Source organism: Orcinus orca, chromosome 5 (assembly GCF_937001465.1).
Source record: "Orcinus orca chromosome 5, mOrcOrc1.1, whole genome shotgun sequence".
NCBI lineage: Eukaryota > Metazoa > Chordata > Mammalia > Artiodactyla > Delphinidae > Orcinus > Orcinus orca.
Window position 1 is genome coordinate 89,168,621 of NC_064563.1, and position 23,752 is coordinate 89,192,372.

General features: G+C 36.0%; 1 protein-coding gene across 1 annotated transcript in view; it reads right to left on the reverse strand.

Annotated features, from left to right (window-relative positions):
- Positions 1-23,752, reverse strand: part of GRAMD1C (GRAM domain containing 1C) — an 80,822-nt gene that overhangs the window by 39,742 nt on the left and 17,328 nt on the right. Inside the window, exons 3-5 of the mRNA XM_033432132.2 lie at positions 17,439-17,542; positions 16,751-16,846; positions 12,467-12,547 (exon numbers count right to left, since the gene is read on the reverse strand). Of these exons, the coding sequence (XP_033288023.1) occupies positions 12,467-12,547; positions 16,751-16,846; positions 17,439-17,542 (281 nt within the window). The remainder of the gene's footprint in view (positions 1-12,466; positions 12,548-16,750; positions 16,847-17,438; positions 17,543-23,752) is intronic.

The following is a 23,752-nucleotide window of genomic DNA, read 5'->3' on the forward strand; positions in this document are numbered from 1 at the left end:
TTCCCTCTCTTTCTCCCACTTCAAAGAGCTTTTTTTTTTTTTTCTTTTTTCATTAAATTTCAGATCTCAGTTTCTCCCCGGCTCATCTGTAAGCCTGAACTTTATCATTTCCCAGGAGGTATTTGTTTTCGTGAGGATGCATCCCAACTTACCCCAGTGTGGTAAGCGCAAAAGTGATTTGCAGAGGACACTCAGATCTAGGGTATAACCAAACGTAGGCTGCATAACAGTCTTTGGTTCCTTGTTAGCATGAGAGAACGCACCTGGGAGATTCCCAGAGTACTCGAAAAAAATTGGTATTTGGGGGCAGGGTTAGCCATGCCATGTCCCTAGAGCAACACTGGAGTTTTCAGCCTCCTTCCTGCAGCACGACCTGGTAGGGCAGAGTGGAGCTGCGGGGGGCTCATGCCTTAGCACATCTGCTCCGTGCTCTCCCAGGTGGCTGCCATGCACCGCTGGACCTGGCACCCGCGGGCCCACCGCCCTAAGCATCTCCCAGGTTAGGAGCATGGGCATGGGGAGACTGGGCGCCCAAACTCCTAGAAAGACTCAAGGGGGTGGGGGGAGCTTGGGCTTGGGGCTGCCCTGCCAGCCTTAAACGTTCCCTTAAGGAGGGAGGAGGGTCTGTGCTTGGCAAGTTCCCCCACACCCACCCACTTCTCTCCTCCATCTCCCAACTTCCAGAACACCTTGAGTGCCCCAGCACTCCTGCAAAGTGAAAGCATCTGAGCAGAGCACTGTTTGAAAGACCCAGACCTCAGCAGCTGCCTGAAAAACTGGAAGTCATTCAATCCTAAGAGCCCTTAGGCAAAAGCTGTGCACTCCAGTGAGGAGCTGAGCTGGGTAGCGGGGAGGAGAGGAGGTCAAGTTTCTGCCAGTGGTGTTTAAGCTCCTGCTGCAAAGAAGGAGCCTTTCTTATCAGCTGGAAATCTCTACTCTTCCCCCAAACCATTTTTTAAAATAGTAACAGTTTTACTGAGCTATAATTTACATACCATAAAGTTCACTTTTCTAAAAGCATACAGTATGGATGTTCCTTAAAAAAACTAAAAATACAGCTACCATATGATCCAGCAATCCCAATCCTGGGCATATATCCGGGGAAAACCAAAATTTGAAAAGATACATGCACTCCAATGTTCATAGCAGCAAGATTTACAATAGCCAAGACATGGAAGCAACCTAAATGGCTATCAACAGAGGAAGGGATAAAGAAGATGTGGTACCTATATATAATGGAATATTAATCAGCCATAAAAAAGAATGAAATAATGCCATTTGCAGCAATATGGATGGACCTAGAGATTATCATACTAAGTGAGGTAAGTCAGACACAGAAAGACAAATACCATATGATATCACTTACATGTGGAATCTAAAAACTGATACAAATGAACTTACAAAACAGATTCACAGATTTAGAAAACAAACTTGTGTTTATCAAAGGGGAAAGATGGTGGGGAGGGATAAATTAACAGTTTGGGATTAACAGATACACACTACTATATATAATATAGATAATCAACAAGCACCTACTGTATAGCACAGGAAACTCTACTCAATACTCTGTAATAACCTATATGGGAAAAGAATCTGAGAAAGAATAGATACATGTATTTGTATTGGTATAACTAAATCACTTTGCTGTACACCGGAAACTAACACAACATTGTCAATCAACTATACTCCAATATAAAATAAAAATCTTTTTTAAAGTTTTTACAAAATAATGGCTATAGAGAAATAACTGTCTGTTTAAAAAAAATTTTTAAATAACAAATAACAGCTTTACTAAGCTATAATTTACATACCATAAAACTCACTTTTCTAAAAGCATACAATTCAGTAGTATTTAGCATATCCTGAGTTGTACAACTATCACTACGAATTTTAGAATATTTTCATCAACCCCAAAAGGTGGCCAAATTCATTAGCAGTCACTCCTCATTCCTCCCTCCCCCTGGCAACAAATTTATCTTCAACTTCTATGAACTTGCCTATTCTGGGCATTTAATAAAAGCAGAATCATACAATATGTGTTCCTTTGGGACTGGCTTCTTTCACATAGCATAATGCTTCAAGCTTTACCATGTTGTACCAGGTATCAGTAATTCACTCCTTTTTATTGCTGAATAATATTCCATTTTATGAATATACATTTTGTATATTTTTATGTATACTTTCATCTGTTGATGTTTCTATTTTTGGCCACTATGAATAATGCTATGAATATTTGACTGCAAGATTTTGTGTGAACATATGCTTTCAATTTTCTTGCATACAGCCCTAGAAATGGAATTGCTGGGTCATATGGTAGCTCGATATTCAACATTTTGAGAAACTACCAAACTGTTTTTCAAATTTTTCAAAGTTTTACAATGCCACCAGCAATGCGTGAGCAATACCTACATCTTCAACATGAGGTAATGTCTGTCTTTTTATTTTAGCCATCCCAGTGGGTGTGAAGTGGTATCTCACTGTGGTTTTGATTTACGTTTCTCTAACAGCTAATGACACTAAGCATCTCGGCATGCACTTGGTTATTTGTATATGTTCTTTGGAGAAATTACAATTCAAATCCTTTGCCCGCTTTTTAATTGGTTATTTGTCTTTTTCTTGTTGAGTTGTAAGAATTCTTTATATACTCTTAACTTGCACATATTTCCTCTCCAGATATATAACTCTGGATGCAAATACCTTATCAGATATATAACTTGCAGATATCTTCTCCATGAGTTAGTTGCCTTTTCCCTCTCTTGATGGACTCCTTCAAACACAAAGTTTTTAATTTTGATGAAATCCAATTTATCTATTTTTTTCCTTCGTCCCTTGAGCTTTTGATGTCATATCTAAGAAACCATTGTCTAATCCAAAGGTTATGAGTATTTATACCTACAGTTTCTTCTGAGAGTTTTATACTTTTAGACCTTGCATTTAGGTCTATGATCCATTCTGAGTTAATTTTTGTATATGGTATGAAGTAGGGGTGAAAATTCATTCTTTTGCATGTTGATATCAAGTTATTCCAGCACCATTTGGTGAAAAGACTATTTATTCCCCACTGAATTATTTTGGTAACCTTGTCAAAAATCAATTTATGATTGATAATTAATTTTAAGATTTTATTTCTAGATTCTCAATTCTATGCCATTAATCTATGTCTAGACTTTTGCCAGGTATACTGCCTTGATTACTGCAGATTTGTAGTACACACTGAAATCAAGAAGTGTAAGTCCTCCAATGTTATGAACCAAATTGTATTCCCCCAAATTCACATGCTGAAGCTCCAACCCCCAATATGACTATACTTGGAGACAGAGATTTAAGGAGGAAATTAAGGTTAAATGAAGTTGCTATGGTCCGAATTGTGTCCCCCCCAAATCCATATGTTGAAACCCCAACTCCCAATGTATTTGGCGATGGCGCCTTTGGGTTCCAGAACTCCAAGAAAATAAATTTCTATTGTTTAAGCCATTCAGTCTATGGCATTTTTTAAATGGCAGACCTAACAGACTAATTCATCCAACTTTGTTCTTCTTTTTCAAGATTGTTCTTGCTATTCCGGGTACCTTGCATTTCCATATGAATTTTAGAATCCACTTCTCAATTTCTACAAAAATGCCAGTTGGTATTCTGATACGCATTGCACTGAATCTGCAGATTAATTTGGGGAGTACTGCCATCTTAACAATATTAAGTCTTCTAATCCATGAGCATAAGATTCTTTTCATTTACTTAAGTCTCCTTTAATTTCTTTCAACTATGTCTAGTAGCTTTCAGTGTACGTGTCTTATACTTCTGTTAAATTTATTCCCAAGTATTTTATTCTTTTCTGATGCTATTGTAAATAAATTTTTTAAAATTTCTATTATCAGATTGTTTATTGTGAATGTACAGAAATATAAGTAATCTTTGTATGTTGATCATGCATTCTGCAACATTACTGAACTTATTGGTTCTCGCACATTTTTATTGGTTTTCTTAGGATTTTATATACAAAAAAACATGTCATCTGTCAATGGAGATAGTTTTATTTCTTCATTTTGTTTTTCTTTGGAAATGACAGATCTTTCTTAGAGCTTTTATTAATTTCATGTTGTGTATATCACTATAGTATATAAAATAGATACACGTATTGAAATATAAACTTACCAAAGAGAACTTATCTCCAGGCAGTTTTTCTGTTTGAAGAACTAAAATAAATAGTTCCTAAAATTTTTTTTAATTTTTTAATTTAATTTTATTTATTTTCTTATATAGCAGGTTCTTATTAGTCATCAATTTTATACACATCAGTGTATACAGGTCAATGCCAATTGCCCAATTCATCACACACACACCCACCCCCCCGTGGCTTTCCCCCTTGGTGTCCATACGTTTGTTCTCTACATCTGTGTCTCAACTTCTGCCCTGCAAACCGGTTCATCTGTACCATTTTTCTAGGTTCCACATACATAAATTAATACAATAATGCAATATTTGTTTTTCTCTTTCTGACTTACTTCACTCCGTATGACAGTCTCTAGATCCATCCACGTCTCAACAAATGATTCAATTTCATTCCTTTTTATGGCTGAGTAATATTCCATTGTACATATGTACCACATCTTCTTTATCCATTCATCTGTCGATGGGCATTTAGGTTGCTTCCATGACCTGGCTATTGTAAATAGTGCTGCAATGAATATTGGGGTGCATGTGTCTTTTTGAATTATGGTTTTCTCTGGGTATATGCCCAGTAGTGGGATTGCTGGATCATATGGTAATTCAATTTTTAGTTTTTTAAGGAACCACCATACTGTTCTCCATAGTGGCTGTATCAATTCACATTCCCACCAACAGTGCAAGAGGGTTCCCTTTTCTCCACACCCTCTCCAGCATTTGTTGTTTGTAGATTTTCTGATGATGCCCATTCTAACTGGTGTGAGGTGATACCTCATTGTAGTTTTGATTTGCATTTCTCTAATAATTAGTAATGTTGAGCACTTTTCATGTGCTTCTTGGCCATCTGTATATCTTCTTTGGAGAAATGTCTATTTAGGTCTTCTGCCAATTTTTGGATTGGGTTGTTTGTTTCTTTAATATAGAGCTGCATGAGCTGTTTACATATTTTGGAGATTAATCCTTTGTCCATTGATTTGTTTGCAAATATTTTCTCCCATTCTGATGGTTGTCTTTTCGTCTTGTTTATGGTTTCCTTTGCTGTGCAAAAGCTTTAAATTTCATTAGGTCCCATTTGTTTATTTTTGTTTTTCTTTCCATTACTCTAGGAGGTGGATCAAAAAAGATCTTGCTGTGATTTATGTCAAGAGTGTTCTTCCTATGTTTTCCTCTAAGAGTTTTATAGTTTCCGGTCTTACATTTAGGTCTCGAATCAATTTTGAGGTTTTTTTTGTGTACGGTGTTAGGGAGTGTTCTAATTTCATTCTTTTACATGTAGCTGTCCAGTTTTGCCAGCAACACTTATTGAAGAGACTGTCTTTTCTCCATTGTATATCCTTGCCTCCTTTGTCATAGATTAGTTGACCATAGGTGCATGGGTTTATCTCTGGGCTTTGTATCTTGTTCCATTGATCGATGTTTCTGTTTTTGTGCCAGTACCATATTGTGTTGATTACTGTAACTTTGTAGTATAGTCTGAAGTCAGGGAGTCTGATTCCTCCAGCTCCCTTTTTTTCCCTCAAGACTGCTTTGGCTATTCGGGGTCTTTTGTGTCTCCATACAAATTTTAAGACTTTTTGTTCTAGTTCTGTAAAAAATGCCACTGGTAAATTGATAGGGATTGCACTGAATCTGTAGATTGCTTTGGGTTGTACAGTCATTTTCACAATATTGATTCTTCCAATCCAAGAACATGGTCTATCTCTCCATCTGTTGGTATCATCTTTCATTTCTTTCACCAGTGTCTTATAGTTTTCTGCATACAGGTCTTTTGTCTCCCTAGGTAGGTTTCTTCCTAGGTATTTTATTCTTTTTGTTGCAGTGGTAAATGGGAGTGTTTCCTTAATTTCTCTTTCAGATTTTTCATCATTAGTGTATAGGAATGCAAGAGATGTCTGTGTACTAATTTTGCATCCTGCAACTTTACCAAATTCATTGATTAGCTCTAGTAGTTTTCTGGTGGCATTTTTATGATTCTCTATGTATAGCATCATGTCATCTGCAAACAGTGACAGTTTTACTTCTTCTTTTCCTATTTGGATTCCTTTTATTTTTTTTTCTTCTCTGATTGCCATGGCTAGGACTTCCAAAACTATGTTAAATAAGAGTGGTGAGAGTGGACATCCTTGTCTTGTTCCTGATCTTAGAGGAAATGCTTTCAGTTTTTCACCACTGAGAATGATGTTTGCTGTGGGTTTGTCGTATATGGCCTTCATTATGTTGAGGTAGGTTCCCTCTATGCCCACGTTCTGAAGAGTTTTTATCATAAATGGGTGTTGAATTTTGTCAAGAGCTTTTTCTGCATCTACTTAGATGATCATATGGTTTTTATGCTTCAGTTTGATACTATGGTGTATCACATTGATTGATTTACGTATATTGAAGAATCCTTGCATCCCTGGGATAAATCCCACTTGATCATGATGTATGATCCTTTTAATGTGTTGTTGGATTCTGTTTGCTAGTATTTTGTTGAGGATTTTTGCATCTATATTCATCAGTGATATTGGTCTGTAATTTGATTTTTTTGTAGTACCTCTGTCTGGTGTTCGTATCAGGGTGATGGTGGTCTCGTAGAATGAGTTAGGGAATGTTCCTTCCTCTGCAATTTTTTGGAAGAGTTTGAGAAGGACGGGTGTTAGCTCTTCTCTAAATGTTTGATAGAATTCACCTGTGAATCCATCCGGTCCTGGACTTTTCTTTGTTGGAAGATTTTTAATCACAGTTTCAATTTCATTACTTGTGATTTGTCTGTTCATATTTTCTGTTTCTTCCTGGTTCAGTCTTGGAAGGTTATACCTTTCTAAGAATCTGTCCATTTCTTCCAGGTTGTCCATTTTATTGGCATAGAGTTGCTTGTAGTAGTCTCTTAGGATGCTTTGTATTTCTGTGGTTTCTGTTGTAACTTCTCCTTTTTCATTTCTAATTTTATTGATTTCAGTCCTCTCCCTCTTTTTCTTGATGAGTCTGGCTAATGGTTTCTCAATTTTGTTTATCTTCTCAAAGAAGCAGCTTTTAGTATTATTGATCTTTGCTATTGTTTCTTTGTTTCTATTTCATTTATTTCTGCTCTGATCTTTATGATATCTTTCCTTCTGCTAACTTTGGGTTTTGTTTGTTCTTCTTTCTCTAGTTCCTTTAGGTGTAACGTTAGATTGTTTACTTGAGATGTTTCCTGTTTCTTGAGGTAGGCTTGTACAGCTATAAACTTCCCTCTTAGAACTGCTTTTGCTGCATCCCATAGGTTTTGGATCATCGTGTTTTCATTGTCATTTGTCTCCTGGCATTTTTTTATTTCCTCTTTGATTTCTTCAGTGATCTCTTGGTTATTTAGTAACGTATTGTTTAGACTCCATGTGTTTGTGTTTTTTACGTTTTCCTCCCTGTAATTGATTTCTAATCTCAGAGCATTGTGGTCAGAAAAGATGGTTGATATGATTTCAATTTTCTTAAACTTATTGAGGCTTGATTTGTGACCCAAGATGTGATCTATGCTGGAGAATGTTCCGTGCGCACTGGAGAAGAAAGCGTAATCTGCTGTTTTTGGATGGAATGCCCTATAAATATCAATTAAATCTATCTGGTCTATTGTGTCATTTAAAGCTTCTGTTTCCTTATTAATTTTTGTTTGGATGATCTGTCCATTGGTGTAAGTGAGGTGTTAAAGTCCCCCACTATTATTGTATTACTGTCGATTTCCTCTTTTACAGCTGTTAGCAGTTGCCTTATGTATTGAGGTGCTCCTATGTTGGGTGCATATATATTTATAATTGTTATATCTTGGATTGATCCCTTGATCATTATGTAGTGTCCTTCCTTGACTCTTGTAACATTCTTTATTTTAAAGTCTATTTTATCTGATATGAGTATTGCTACTCCAGCTTTCTTTTGATTTCCATTTGCATGGAATATCTTTTTCCATCCCCTCACTTTCAGTCTGTATGTGTCCCTACGTCTGAAGTGGGTCTCTTGTAGACAGCATATAGATGGGTCTTGTTTTTGTATCCATTCAGCAAGCCTGTGTCTTTTGGTTGGAGCACTTAATCCATTCATGTTTAAGGTAATTATCGATATGTATGTTCCTGTGACCATTTTCTTAATTGTTTTGGGTTTGCTTTTGTAGGTCCTTTTCTTCTCTTGTGTTTCCCACTTAGAGAAATTCCTTTAGCATTTATTGTAGAGCTGGTTTGGTGTGCTGAATTCTCTTAGCTTTTCTTTTCTGTAAAGCTTTTGATTTCTCCATCGAATCTGAATGAGATCCTTGCTGGGTAGAGTAATCTTGGTTGTAGGTTCTTCCCTTTCATTACTTTAAGTATATCATGCCACCCCCTTCTGGCTTGTAGAGTTTCTGCTGAGAAATCAGCTGTTAACCTTATGGGAGTTCCCTTGTATGTTATTTGTCGTTTTTCCCTTGCTGCTTTCAATAACTTTTCTTTGTCTTTGATTTTTTCCAATTTGATTACTATGTGTCTTGGCATGCTTCTCCTTGGGTTTATCCTGTATGGGACTCTCTGTGCTTCCTGGACTTGGGTGGCTATTTCCTTTCCCATGTTAGGGAAGTTTTCGACTATAATCTCTTCAAATATTTTCTCGGGTCCTTTCCCTCTCTCTTCTCCTTCTGGGACCCCTATAATTCAAATGTTGATACATTTAATGTTGTCCCAGAGGTCTCTTAGGCTGTTTTCATTTCTTTTCATTCTTTTTTCTTTGTTCTGTTCCGCAGCAGTGAATTCCACCATTCTGTCTTCCAGGTCACTTATGCTTTCTTCTGCCTCAGTTATTCTGCTATTGATTCCTTCTAGTGTAGTTTTCATTTCAGTTATTGTACTGTTCATCTCTGTTTGTTTGTTCTTTAATTCTTCTAGGTCTTTGTTTAACATTTCTTGCATCTTCTCGATCTTTGCCTCCATACTTTTTCCGAGGTCCTGGATCATCTTCACTATCATTATTCTGAATTCTTTTTCTGGAAGGTTGCCTATCTCCACTTCATTTAGTTGTTTTTCTGAGGTTTTATCTTGTTCCTTCATCTGGTACACAGCCCTCTGCCTTTTCATCTTGTCTATATTTCTGTGAATGTGGTTTTTGTTCCACAGGCTGCAGGATTGTAGTTCTTCTTGCTTCTGCTGTCTCTATTTCTTCATTTTTAATGTGGATGTCTTTTACTTCTTTTTCTTGCCTAATTTCCCTGGCTAGAACCTTCAATACAATGTTGAACAGACGTGGCAAGAAAGGACATCCTTGCCTTGTTCCTGACCTTAAGGCAGAAGCATTAGTCTCTCACCATTAAATATGTAGGTGTGAATTTTATCATGCTGTTGAAATTTCCTGCTAGCCCTAGCCTGTTTTATTTTTTATCATGAAAGAATGTTGGATTCTGTCAAATATTTTTCCTGTATTAATTGAGATGATCATGTTTTTTGTCCTCTATTCTAATATAGTGTATTGCATTGATCAATTTTCATATATTGAACAACCTTGTATAAATCATGGCATATAATCTTTTTATATGTTGCTGACTTTGGTTTGCTAATATTTTCTTGAGGATTTTTGTGTCTACATTCATAGACACAATGAACATAAATATTGGTCTGTAGTTTTCTTGTGATGTTCTTTGTCTGTTTTTGGTATCAAGGTAATACAGGCTTCATAGACTGAGTTGGGACGTGTTCCCTCCTATTTAATTTCTTGGAATACTTTGTGAAAGACTGAAAGATTGGTATTAATTCTACGGTAACATTTGGCAGGATTCACCAATGAAACCATCTGGGCCTGAGCTTTTCTCTGTAGGTAGATTTTTGATTACTAATTCAATCTCTTTCCTTGTTATAGGTCTATTCAGATTTTCTATTTCTGATTGAGTCAGTTTTAATAGTTTGTGCCATTCTAGGTATTTGTCCATTTCATTTAGGTTAACTAATTTTTTGGCATACAATTGTTCATAGTATAAACCCTTTATTTTTGTAAGGCCAGTAGTAATGTTACCACTTTCACTTCTGAATGTAATAATTTTAATTTTTTCTTGGTAACCCTAGGTAAAGGTTTGTCAATTTTGTTGATCTTTTCAAATAAAGAACTTTTGGTTCTGTTGATTATCACTATTTTTCTATTCTTTATTTCATACATTTCTCTTTTTTTTATAAATTTATTTATTATTTTTGGTTGCATTGGGTCTTTGTTGCTGCATGCAGGCTTTCTCTAGTTGCGGTAAGTGGGGGCCGCTCTTTTTTGTGGTGTGCAGGCTTCTCTTGTTGCAGAGCATGGGCTCTAGGTACGCACGCTTCAGTAGTTGTGGCACACAGGCTCAGTAGTTGTGGTTTGCGGGCTCTAGAGCACAGGCTCAGTAGTTGTGGGACATGGGCTTAGTTGTTCCATGGCATGTGGGATCTTCCCAAACCAGGGATCGAACCCATGTCCCCTGTATTGGCAGGCAGATTCTTAACCACTGCACCACCAGTGAAGTCCCATATATTTCTCTTCTAATCTTTATTATTTCCTTGCTTCTATTTGCTTTCAGTTTAGTTTCCTCTTTCTTTTCTCATTTCTTAAGGTAGAAAGTTAGTTTATTGATTTGAGATCACTCTTCTTTTTAAATATAGGTGTTTATAGTTATAAATTCCCCTCTTAAGCCCTGCTTTAGCTGTATCTCATACGTCTTGGTATGTTGTGTTTTTGTTTTCATTTAACTCAAAGTATTTTCTAATTTCCCTTGTGATTTCTTCTTTCACCATTGGCTTTCTAGGCATGTTATGCTTAATACCCACTTTTTTGTAAATTTCCCAAATTTTCTTCTGTTACTGAATTCTAATTTCATTCCATTGTGATCAGAGAACACATTTTGTATTATTTCAATCCTTTTGAATTTATTAAGGCTTGTTTTATGACCTAGTGTATGGTCTAGTCTGAGAATGTTCCATGTACACTTGAGAAGGATGTGTATTCTGTTTTGAGTGGAATGTTCCACAGATGTCTTTTAGTTCTAGTTATATAGTTTTGTTCATCTTCTATTTCCTTGTTGATCTTCTGTCTAGTTATTCTATACATCATTTAAAGTGGGGTTCTGAAATCTCCCAACTATTATTGTTAAATTGCCTATTTTTCTCTTCAGTTCTGCCAGTTTTTGTTCCATGTAACTTATTTATTTATTTATTTTTATGTAGTGATTTATTTCTGTCCCATATATTTTAGAGTTCTCTTATTAGATGCATATAAGTCTATAATTATTATGAATTCCAGATGGATTGACCTTTTTATTATTATAAAATATTCTTCCTTGTCTCTACTAATTTTTGTCTTTAAGCTTATTTTGTCTGATATAACTATAGTCACTTCGGCTCTCTTTTGGATATTGTTTGCATAGTATATCTTTTTCTATCCTTTCACTTTCCATCTGTTTCTATCTTTAAATCTAATGTGTCTATATATGGAATCTAAAAACGAAAATGATTCTGAAGAACCTAGGGGCAGGACAGGAATAAAGATGCAGACGTAGAGAATAGACTTGAGGACGTGGGGAGGGGGAAGGGTAAGCTGGGATGAAGTGAGATAGTGGCATGTACATATATACACTACCAAATGTAAAATAGATAGCTAGTGGGAAGCAGCCGCATAGCACAGGGAGATCAGCTCAGTGCTTTGTGAACACCTAGAGGGGTGGGATAGGGAGGGTGGGAGGGAGACGCAAGAGGGGGGAGATATGGGGTTATATGTGTATGTATAGCTGATTCACTTTGTTATAAAGCAGAAACTAACACACCATTGTAAGGCAATTATACTCCAATAAAGATGTTAAAAAAAATAAAAAATAAAAAAATCTAATGTGTCTCTTATAGATAGCATGTAGTTGGATCATGTTTATCTCTGCCTTCTGCTTGAGGAGTTTAATCCACTTATGTTTAACGATTTAATGTAATGTCTGCTATCTTGCTATTTGTCCTCTTGCTAATGTAATGTCTGCTATCTTATTAGGTCTTTTTTGTCCCTCTATTCCTCCATTACTGCCTTCTTATGTGTTAAATAGATATTTCTAGTGTGCCATTTTCATTCCCTTTATGTTTCTTTTACCATATTTTGGATGGTAAGTTATTATTAAGTTATTTTCTTGGTGGTTACTCTGGGGATTACAATTAACATCTTAACTTGTAACTATGGATTTTGTTTTGCTTCAAGTTTCTTCTTGGATTTGAATAGTCTAGTCAAAATTAACCACAGAAAAATAAAAAAGAGCTTTCAACTCACAAACACTGTTTAGGTACACACTGGGAGGTTGCTATTATAACAAGCACCAGCCTCTGGTATGAACACTTACCTTGTCTAACAGTACGTTCTGCCACAACCTAAAGATACTGAGGTAACTTCTATCCCTGGCAGCAAAAGATGTGAAGAAAAACTGCAAAGACAAATAATAGGACAATTTTAATGTCATGGAAAAAAAAGGGAAAGTATCTGTCATGACAGTCTGCTGTGACTTGATATAGTCAAAGCAAACTAGTAGGTCACCACTGCCTACTTTATATACTAATGTTTGTTAAAGTTTTCATTATAATAGAAAAAAACCACATAACTGGTGCATGAACAAAGTGTCTTTTAAAATTGTACCTTACAGCAAAATAACTTTATCAATATTTACTAGGGAAAGGAGCTTGAACTGGGTAGCTATTTACATCCATTGTAGTTTAATTATTAAAATCAATCTAAATAAACTTATCAAAAAAATTAAAATTTTATTTATTCTGAACTTTGCAGAGAGATATAATTTGGTGGCCGTTTGAGCCAAATATACACAAAGAATAAGAGAAAACTGCAAGTGGACTTCAGAGATAGATTTGTTTTAAGGATCCTAATTTAAAATTATATCATCTTTCATAGTCTTCTAAAAAAATCCAGAAATACATAATCTCAATTAATGATAGATATAAAACACCCATGTTAACACTAAACTTTGCTTTCAATGTTGTATAAGAAAAATAGCATACTTCAATCTATAATTCCATGTTTGCTTTTAGCCCCATCTCTTCCTCTGCATGTAAATGATTTTTGCAAAGTCGTATCTTATAATAGGCTTTTATGAGAAAATATGACAAGTGGCAGCACTAAATACAGTCTCTCAGTGGATCGTCTCTTCTGATCCCCCAGTTAGTGACTTTGCATGACTGACCGGCTATTTTTAGGAATGAGAAAGCTCAGTTCCATTTTTGATTTATTAAATAAAATGCCAAACAAAATAGTATTTGAGGTGTTTATATTTTTCATAGAAAGGTTTTAAAGTAGTATTTTTCCAGTTAATAAACTGAAACCTAGTTTATATAATATTCTTCAAAAAGCAAAACTTTTTATCATGGGGATATATCTAGGAGCTCTTCCAAACACAATTACACATATAATATTGTGACCTAATGATCACTATTTACTACCCTTTATCTCCTTTTCTTAGACCAAATTTTAATAATCTTACAACCCTGTATGTAGATATATAGATAAGAAAAATCTCCTAGTCCATCTCTTTTTCACCATGGTGTTATGCTTATTATTCCCACTTTTTAAACTAAATACTTTGCTATCAACTTTATCCACTCTTATATACCAAAACCACATTCTCAACTCCTTAACACTCCCATCTTTCTGGGCAATCCATGTAAATTACCATCTTATTTTATTCCTTGTTAGATATCCAACTTCAAAAATTTACTAATAGGGCTTCCCTGGTGGCGCAGTGGTTGAGAGTCCGCCTGCCGATGCAGGGGACACGGGTTCATGCCCTGGTCCAGGAAGATCCCACATGCCACGGAGCGGCTGGGCCCGTGAGCCATGGCCGCTGAGCCTGTGCGTCCGGAGCCTGTGCTCCGCAACGGGAGAAGCCACAGCAGTGAGAGGTCCGCGTACCGCAAAAAAAAAAAAAAAAAAAGAATAAGCTTATTTTAGGTCTTGTTCCCTTCCTGAACAGTTTGGCCCTAAAGCTGTTTAGCGGAACAGAGGAAAGCAAGGCATCCACGCTAGAGGTAAGGGCAGGGGCGGAGGAGCTGCAGTAGCCCAAAGCAGGGTGTCAGCACCAGAGAAGAATGAGGAGGTTGTCCTCGTAGAAGGGCTGCCCTGTGTGGAGTATCAGAGCCCAAGCAGAGTGAGGAGAGCTTTTTCAGGATGAGAGCCCTAGTGTGGTGGTGGGATGGGCAGCAACCTGACTCTACGTGTCAGAAATCAAGTGTAGGGAAGGGGCGGCAGAGGAGATGAAGATGCGTTACATACAGGTCCACTGATCAAAGTAAATATATTAAGGATAATGGGAGCCTGGATTCTCTCAGTCAGGGAAGGGAGTTACAAATACAAAAGGAAAGGGATTTCCCCGTCAGTCCAGTGGTTGAGATTCTGCACTCCCAATGCAGGGGGCATGGGTTCCATCCCGGTCAGGGAACTAAGATCCCACATGTCACATGGTGCAGCCAAAAAAAAATGAAGGGGAAAAGTCAAAATAACTCTGTGTTGTTGGACTAGAATTAGAGGTATTCATGTGAATTGGTGATTTACCATTCATAGATAGATAAACGTAGATGTGTAAGTGGGAATATACGTGTGCGTATTATGTATATAGGTGTGTAATTTATATATATATTGTATATCCCCTTGCTCTGCCCAGTTAGAGGGCTCAAACAGTGACACCCTATAGCAATGAACAAACTGGCTTCTAAATATCAGTCTCCCCCAAAAGAAAACAGGACTTCTTGGAGAAATGGCTGATTCCAGGACTGAGGCAGAGAAAACCTGTACCATCTTGTGCTAAAAAGCAAGAAAGTGCTCAAATAATGCTGAGAATGGTCAAAAGGACACCGGAGCCAGCTTGAGGGGGCTCCCACTGGCCAAATTTGGGACAATTTGAGCATCAGAATAAATAATGATAGCAATGGATTATAATTCATTGAATAAAATAAGAAGCTATGAGGTCATATTGATATAAGTAAATAAATGAATACATTTTATGAGGCATAGTATATTTACATAGTTTCAAAGTAGTTGACCACAAAACATTATTACAAAGGAACATAGACTAACTTTACAGTAATATCTGGCAGATACCACCTTATTCAAGTGATCAAAGTGAATATCACCAGTAATGGTAGAAATTAAATCATGTACCACTTGATAGGATGCAATGGAAAGAAGAGAGTATCACTTCTGTGTTATTTCTGTCAAAATTGTATAACTTAAACTTAATCATAAGAAAATATCAGACAGACACAATTGAGGGATATCCTACAAAATAACTCACCTATAATCTTTAGAAGCATCAAGGGCACAAAAGTTAAGGCAAGACTAAGGGGCTAGTCCAGAATAAGGAATTAAAGAGCATGACAGCTAAATGTAATAGGTATTTCTGAACTGGGCCTATTTGCTATAAAGGATTTTATTGGGATAATTGAGGAAACCGAAGCGGGTTTGAGAACTGAGCAGTGATAATGATCAATGTTAATTTCTTGAATTTGAGGGTCATGTTGTGGTTATGTAGGAGAATGTCTTTGTTAGAAATAAATGCTATATTTTCTTTAAACACATATTAGGTTCATTTCCATCTGCCATCTTTTTGGGGGATGAAAAACTCCCTAGCTGAAATATGTTTGCTAATAAATATAACTTGAGATTTTTCTCTGAAATTAAACTGTAAAAATGTTTAAAAAAAGAAAAAGAAATACATGATAAACTACCTGGGATCATGTCTGGAGTGATAAGTCTTCAGAGTGACAACTTATTCTCAAATAGTTCAAAGGGGAAAAGTTCTTTGTACTGTACCTGGCAGTGTTCTGTAGGGATCAGACTGTTTAAAAGGAAAACTGAAAGTGCATGTGAAAGAAACTTTACAAGATTAAAAAGTATCATCATAATGATTCAATCTCATGATCGTGTTTCTCTCCCCTCTCCCCCGCTCTCTTTCCTCTTTTCTCTTTCATTTCCTTCTTTCCTTCCTCCTTTCCTTCCTTTCTTCCTTCTTCTTCTCCTTCATTCCCTTCCATACTTTCCTTTTTTCCTTCCTTCCTTCCTTCCTTATTTCTTTTTCTTTCTCAGCATTATGCTTCTTATGTCACATACAGAGCCCGTATCAATTTTCCAGGTGGGTAGAAAAAGATTCTTCATACCAAGAAATGATGGATATTGTAGGTGGATAATAAAAATGATGGCAATTAAAGAAAATCCCCATTCTAAAAAAGATTGTAGTGATTATGTGTTTATTTGTATGCTACCAAATCTCGGTTCAGCCTGGTTTTTATTAGTTGCTATTGTGCAGGTATTATTGACCAAACAACGATCATGGAATTATAGGGTATTTAGAAATAATAAGGATATTTGCTAAGGCTTATCCTATCTACCTCTTATAATGAAGAAATGAAAAATATGGGAGAAATTTCTCTGTAAACTATAAACTACAAAAAATTTTAGCAGTCATTTAGTCACCAATAAGTATTTAAGTATACAGAAATCTAGTATTAAATACTATTAAATATTCCTAACTCCAAGAAGAATTGCTTACATTCCCAACATTGATGATCAGTATGAGGCAGATTTTCTCCACATTATGTTACAAGGCAAAGGTAGAAAAGTTTTTCACCTTTTCACCCTCTGTAAAGATCTGGATAGCATTTGGGATGAGTCGAGCGGTCTTCTCCTTGGTCATAAAGGTTATGTTCTTTAAAGCAATAGAAATCTAAACACACAAAAAAGGATAAAAAATTGCAAAACGAATTTCTCAGAAACATACACAACACAAAATACCAAGTATTACATCAATCTAGTCCAGAATATTCAGGCGAAAAACCTAAAGGAGTTAATAAGCACAGCCCGCATTCTCTGAGATAAACACGGTGAACAGATATTCTTCCCTTCAGTAATTTCTTCCATCAGCTCCTATACCTAATATTAGGATAAAGTGTGAGAAGACATATGGGTATTTATGTTCCACATTAACACACACAAAGACACACAAATACACACAAAAAATTCAGACAGTCTGTCACATAAGACATGCTTTTGGCAGCCAAAAGGAGGTATGTTCAAGCTTTTTTCAACCTGAAATCTCTCTTCCCAACTATATTAAATATACACAAATGGAGCTCAATGTATTAGGAAAAATATATTACACACTTATACTACACATAAATATATTTAGATGTATACAAGTATAGATAAATACATGTAACTTACTTTGAAATCTAAAGTACATTGTTTTCAGAAGGACTGTATACATTTCTATCTATGCAACTATTTGTATCAGCAAATCAAATGAAAATACATCTTACTGTAGTTTCCCATCTGAAGATGTTGCTATAGAAACATAGCCAGTTTTCTGAAAGGTATAGTCGTCCCTGAAGCAAAATGTCCCTCTGAAGAGCACAAGCATAATCTACATTAAAAAATAATAATAATAAGGAACAGGTCAGTAACAAAAAAATGTGGCAACTTCATAAATCTTATACTACTTTAACACATGGAAAGTCATCACTTTGTTCATTAGTTCATTCATTCATTCATTCACTTATTCCTATACTTCGGGCACTATACACCAGATATTTTGCTAGTCACTAGGGTTACCAGAAATGGACCTTGCCCTCATGGAACACTGTCTAGAGGGGAAGGCATACAATAAACAAATAGAAAAATAAGTATAATGACCAAAGTGTGGAGAAAGCTCAGAGCATATAGCAAAGGGTATACAGGTATGGGGGAGTGGGCAGGGAGAGTATACATGGAAAAGTTCTCCAGAAAAAGTAATCTATAAACTGAGATCTGAAGATCAACAAAGGGTCAGCAGGAACATGAGGGAACAGCATGTGCAAAGGCCCTGTGGTAGAAAGAAACAACATCTTTGAGCAACTATACAAAGATAGATCTCTTGCTAGAGAAGCTGAAGAAGCTAGCTCATGTAAGGCCTCACAGGCCATGGCATAGCGTGGATTTTATGAAAAGCCATCGATGAGTTTTAAGTGGGAGGACATGATCAGATGTATGTTATTAAAGACCACTTTATTCACACTGTGAGTATGGATTCAGATAAATCAGTTGGAAATCCAAGGGGGAATTGATGGTGGCTCAGACCAAAAGATGACAGTACTAGAGAAAGAAGTAGTTAGATTCAGAGATATTTAAGGGGTAGTACTGATGGGGAATTGGTAACTAATTAGATGTTGGATGAGGGTGAGGGAGGGAGCAAGGATGACTCTAAAAATTGTATACATTTTAAGTTTAGTTTCAAGTTTGATCCTCTCTACCTCAGCACTATAATCCAGCAAAATCAGGAGTGCTCTGGTAAATGCCACTGTCTACAAGCAAGTTAATACTATGCCTCTAAGATTAAGACCTGTCTCTGTGACTGAAGTAAATAGCATTGCTAAATTATTAATAATATAAGATATAAAGAGCTGCTGTGAAGAGATTTAGTTTAATTGATAAATTTTAAAACTATATAAAGTGATTAGCAATTTTAGGAAAAAGTTATTGAGGTTATGAACCTTAAAATATTTCAATTTGCTTGTGGTAAATTTCTAAGCAAACACTAAAAATAGAGCAAAGGAATGCAGTCTTTCACAGTGCTTCCTTCAGCAAAACAAAACTGAGATGCCATCAAACCAAAAAAAAGAAAAAAATCCTAGTAAATAAGCAGATTAAGTTACTCTTTTACTAGTATGCATCTCTAAAACAGGGACGGGGCTAAAGGTCACCTTGAAGTATCCTGAAATTTTTATCTAAAACGCTGAAACACTTTATTAATTCCATGCCTCTCAAATATCAGATCAGAAATACCTGGTAGATTTATTAAAACACAGATTGCTAGGCCCCTCCCTGAGTTTCTGATTAAATACATCTGGGCTGGGGGCAGAGTCCGCACGTCTAGCAAGGTCCCAGGTGATGCCAACTTTGCTAGTCTGTGGACCACATTTTGAGAACCGCTGCACTATTTTACATTAACTCTATTCAAAGCTATGCTAACATTTTAACTGAAGACTAATTGATATAGATTGACAGATTTTTTCCAGTGGTTTTTAAAAACAGTCTCCCTAAAACAGGTGTGTTTTATTGTAGTAAACTTATACCTCACAAAAATTGATTTTTTGTAAGATAGTTTCCTAGCAATATGTCCTAGGCAAGAAATGAAAAAAAATTTTTTTTAATTTATTTTTTTTGGCTGTGTTGGGTCTTCATTGCTGCGCGTGGGCATTCTCTAGCTTCAGAGAGCGGAAGCTACTCTTTGTTGCAGTGCGCGGGCTTCTCATTGCAGTGGCTTCTCTTGTTTCGGAGCATGGCCTCTAGGCGCATGGGCTTCAGTAGTTGTGGAGCGCGCATGGGCTTAGTTGCATCCACGGCATGTGGGATCTTCCCAGACCAGGGATTGAACCTGTGTCCCTTGCATTGGCAGGCAGATTCTTAACCACTGCGCCACCAGGGAAGCCCAGGACTAATTACCACTTATCTTTAGAACATGTAATGGTTGTACCTGCCTGCCTATATAAAAGGGTGAGATTTCTTTCTGCCTTCACAATGTCTTTTGCAGACTGCCTGTGATGCACATCACATTCTAGTTTAATGTTTATTCAATAATAAAACCAAGTGTTTTCTTTCTCTTTTACTTTTGTGGAGAGGTTTTCTGGGGTGGTAGGATATTTTGTTTTTAATTATATTTTCCCAACACATGTTCCAGCATGAAAATCTGCCTTGTTCACTCATTTAATCAGAGAATTAAAAAATGTTTTGAGCAATGACATCACTGAAAAAAGCATTCTCCCAAGGTGAATACATTCAAATCAACAAACATATTTAGCAGTGTAAATATTGTTATTTTAGTACAAAACTAGTACATAGAACTTCCGGTCTAAGTTGACACGTGTCTACTTCCCCCCTTGCTCCAAAATTCCTTTGAAATGACAGGGAAAACGTATGAAAGAGATTAAATTCGTAACAATGCTGAGGGGTGGGTATAAAAACTAGAAGTTTTGATAAATTTTAGAAGACAAAAAGTGGATAAAAATGTATAAACCACAGCGTGGAGAAAGCCTCAGCTCAAAAAATATACGGGAAGGCTGCAGCAGAGATAACAGCCACTCTTCCCTATGCCACCCCAGAGAGACTTCACAATTAGAATCAGCAGGTACAAAGAGGGACAGCTAGAACAGGGACAGATATCAAATAACTGGCTGGTGAACTCCCTATGGTAGAGGTCAGCCACAGTCACCCACATCTTCCAACACAGTGGAGCTGCTATAGCTTTGCAGCCTCATCATCATTTGGTGTTGTCAGTTGTTTTGTTTTTGTTTTTTAATTTAATTTAATTTAATTTTTTAATACTTTTTATTTATTTATTTTTGGCTGCATCAGGTCTTAGTTGGCGGCACGTGGGATCTTTTGTTGAGGCACGCAGGCTCTCCCTTGTGGTGCTCGGGCTTCTCTCTAGTTGTGGCATGCAGGTTTTTTTCTCTCTAGTTGTGGTGCATGGGCTGCAGGACACTCGGGCTCTCTTGTTGAGGTGCGTGGGCTCAGTAGTTGTGGTACGTTGGCTTAGTTGCCCTGAGACATGCAGGATCTTAGTTCCCTGACCAGGGATCAAACCCACGTCCCCTGCATTGGAAGGTGGATTCTTCACCAGTGGACCACCAGGGAAGTCCCTGTTTTTAATTTTAGTAAGACTATTAGCTATGGTGTTTATTTAATTGTGCTTTTAGTTTGTATTTCCCAATGACAAATGATAGTGTGCAATTTTTAATATGCTTATTTGCTATCCATATATCTCCTTTGGTAAAGCATCTGCCTATTTTTTAATTGGGTTGTTTGTGTTCTTACTGTTAACTTTTAAGAATAGTTTCTATTCTGGATAGAAGTGTTTCTTTAAAAAGAAAAAATCAGATATGTGATTAACAACTGTTTTCTCCCTGTGTCTTATATTTTCACTCTCTAAAAAGTATCTTTTGCAGAGCAAAAAAAGTACAATTTATCAATTCTTTTCTTGTATGAATCATGCTATTGGTATTACATCTAAAAATTCACCATCGAATCCTAGTTCATAGAGATTTCCTCTAGAAAAACCCAGATGTTTTCTTCTAGAAGTTCTAAAGTTTTACAGTTTACATTTAGTTCTATGATCCATTTTGAGGTAATTTCCGTAAAAAGTGTAAGGCAGGCATCAAGGTTTGCTTTTCTGCATATGGACGTCTAATTGTTCCAGCACCATTTGTTGAAAAGACTAACTTTTCTCCATTGAATTGCCTTTGCACCTTTGTCAAAAATCAGTTCACAATATTTGTATAAATTTATATCTGGACTTTTTTCTGTTCCATTTATCTAAATGTCTATCCTTTGGCAAATCTCAGACTTTCCTGATTACTGTAGTTTCATAATAAGTCTTGAAATTGAGTAATGTGTGTCTTCCAGCTTTGTTCTTCTTTTTCAGAATTATTTTGGCTATTCTAATTCCTTTGTTTTTCTGTATAAATTTTAGAATCAGTTTTCCATTTTACTCATCTATGAAAAAGCTTGCTGGGAGTTTTCATTGAGATCTTAACAATATTGAGTCTTTCAATCTATAAACATTTATTTAGACTCCTTTTGTCAATGTGTTACAGTTGTCAGCATATAGAGCCTGCATATGTGTTAGATTTATACCTAAGTGCTTCATTATTGGTAAGTTCTGATGTAAATGGTATTTTTAAAATTTCAATTCCAATTGTTCTTTGCTAGTACATATAAATATGACCCTTTCTTTTACCTTCAAATGACCTTCAATCCTGAAACCTTACTAAATTCACTCATTAAATCTAGAAGTTTTTTGTAGATTATCTGAGATTTTCTACATGAATAATCATGTCTACTGGCAATAAAGTTAGGTTTTTTTCCTGTTCTTCTAATGTATATGCCTTTTATTTCCTTTTCAAGTCTAATTCACTCATTATACTTACAACTTCTAGTACAATGCTGAGTAGGAGTAGTGAGAGAGGACATCTTTGTCTAGTTTCTAATTTTAAGTGGAAGGCATTCACTCTCTCATCATTAAGTATGATGTTAGCTGTAGGTTTTTCATAGCTACTTCTAAGGAGATTGAAGTTCTATCCCTAACTTGCTGAGAGATTTCTTATGAATGAATGTTGAATTTTGTCAAACACTTTTTCTGCATCTATTGAGACGATCACATGGTTTTCCATATTTGGTCTGTTAAGATGATAAATTTCATTGATTTTTTTTTTTAAGTGTTTAACCAGCCTTGCATTCCTGGAATGAACCTCACTTGGTCATAATCTATAATCCCTTTTATAAATGCTGAATTTCATTTGCTAATATTTTGTTTCAACTTTTTATTTCTATGTTCATGACAGATATTGGTCTTTTCTTGGAATGTTTCTGTCTGGTTTTGGTATTTTGGTAATACCAGTCTCATAAAATGAGTTGGGAAGTGATCCTTCTTATTTTCTGGAATGGATGATACTATTTCTTCTATAAATGGTTGATAGAATTCACCAGTGACACTATCTAGACTAAGTTTTCTTTTTATGGAAGGTTCTTAACTACAAATTCAATTTCTTTACTAGGTATGGGACTATTCCAGCTATACATTTCTTCTTGTGTGATGTTTGGTAGTTTGTATTTTTCAAAGAATTAGTCTATTTTATCTAAATTACTGCATTATGGGCATAGAGTTGTTCATAGTATTTCCTTATTATCCTTTTACTATCCATGGGATCAGTAGTGATGGCCTCTTTTCCGTTCCTGATATTGGTAATATGTGTCATCTATCATTTTTCTTGGTCAGCCAGGCTCTCAGTCTCTCAATTTTATTCATCTTTTCAGAGAACCAGCTTTTGCTTCATTGGTTTTCTCTATTTTTAATTTTATTAATTTATGCTCTGGTCTTTATCATTTCTTTCCCTTTGTTTGCTTTAGGTTTAGTTTCCTCTTCTATTATAGATTTATTGGGGTAAGCGTAGGTTACTGATTTTACTTCCTTTTTGTTTTTTAATATATTCATTTAACACTATACATTTCCTCTATATAGTTACTTTAGATCAGTCCCACAAACTGTTATTTTCATTTCATTCAACTGTATTTCACATTGTTAAATTATTCTGATTCTTACAACTCGTTGCACCCTGAAACACTGGGATACTCCTTTCTTCTGGATCTTCACACATTATTTGACCTTTCCCTCTGAATTTTTTTACTGGGTTTTCTTCTTCTACTGCTGCCATGATTCTTTTGTTAGTTTTCTTTTAACTCCATATGTTATCCATGGTTGAGCTCATCTATTCTCCTGATTTTAAGTGACATTGATATTCATTTACTCACTCATTCCTCTATCCATCAACCATCCATTCAATCACTGAGCACCCATTATTATAAGTCGAGTACTGACCTTGGTATCAGGGTTACAATAGCAAATAATATAGATAATGGTTATGTAAATATATGATAGAGAAAAGTGCAAGGCACTTAAGGGAACACAGAGTGGAGGCATCTATCCAGAGGTGATATTTAAAGTAGCAGCACTGATCACCAACCATAGTGTTGGATCAGAGTTCTACAGGGACCTTTCTGTCAGATATAAAACCCTTCATTGCTGGATCATGGGAAGGCC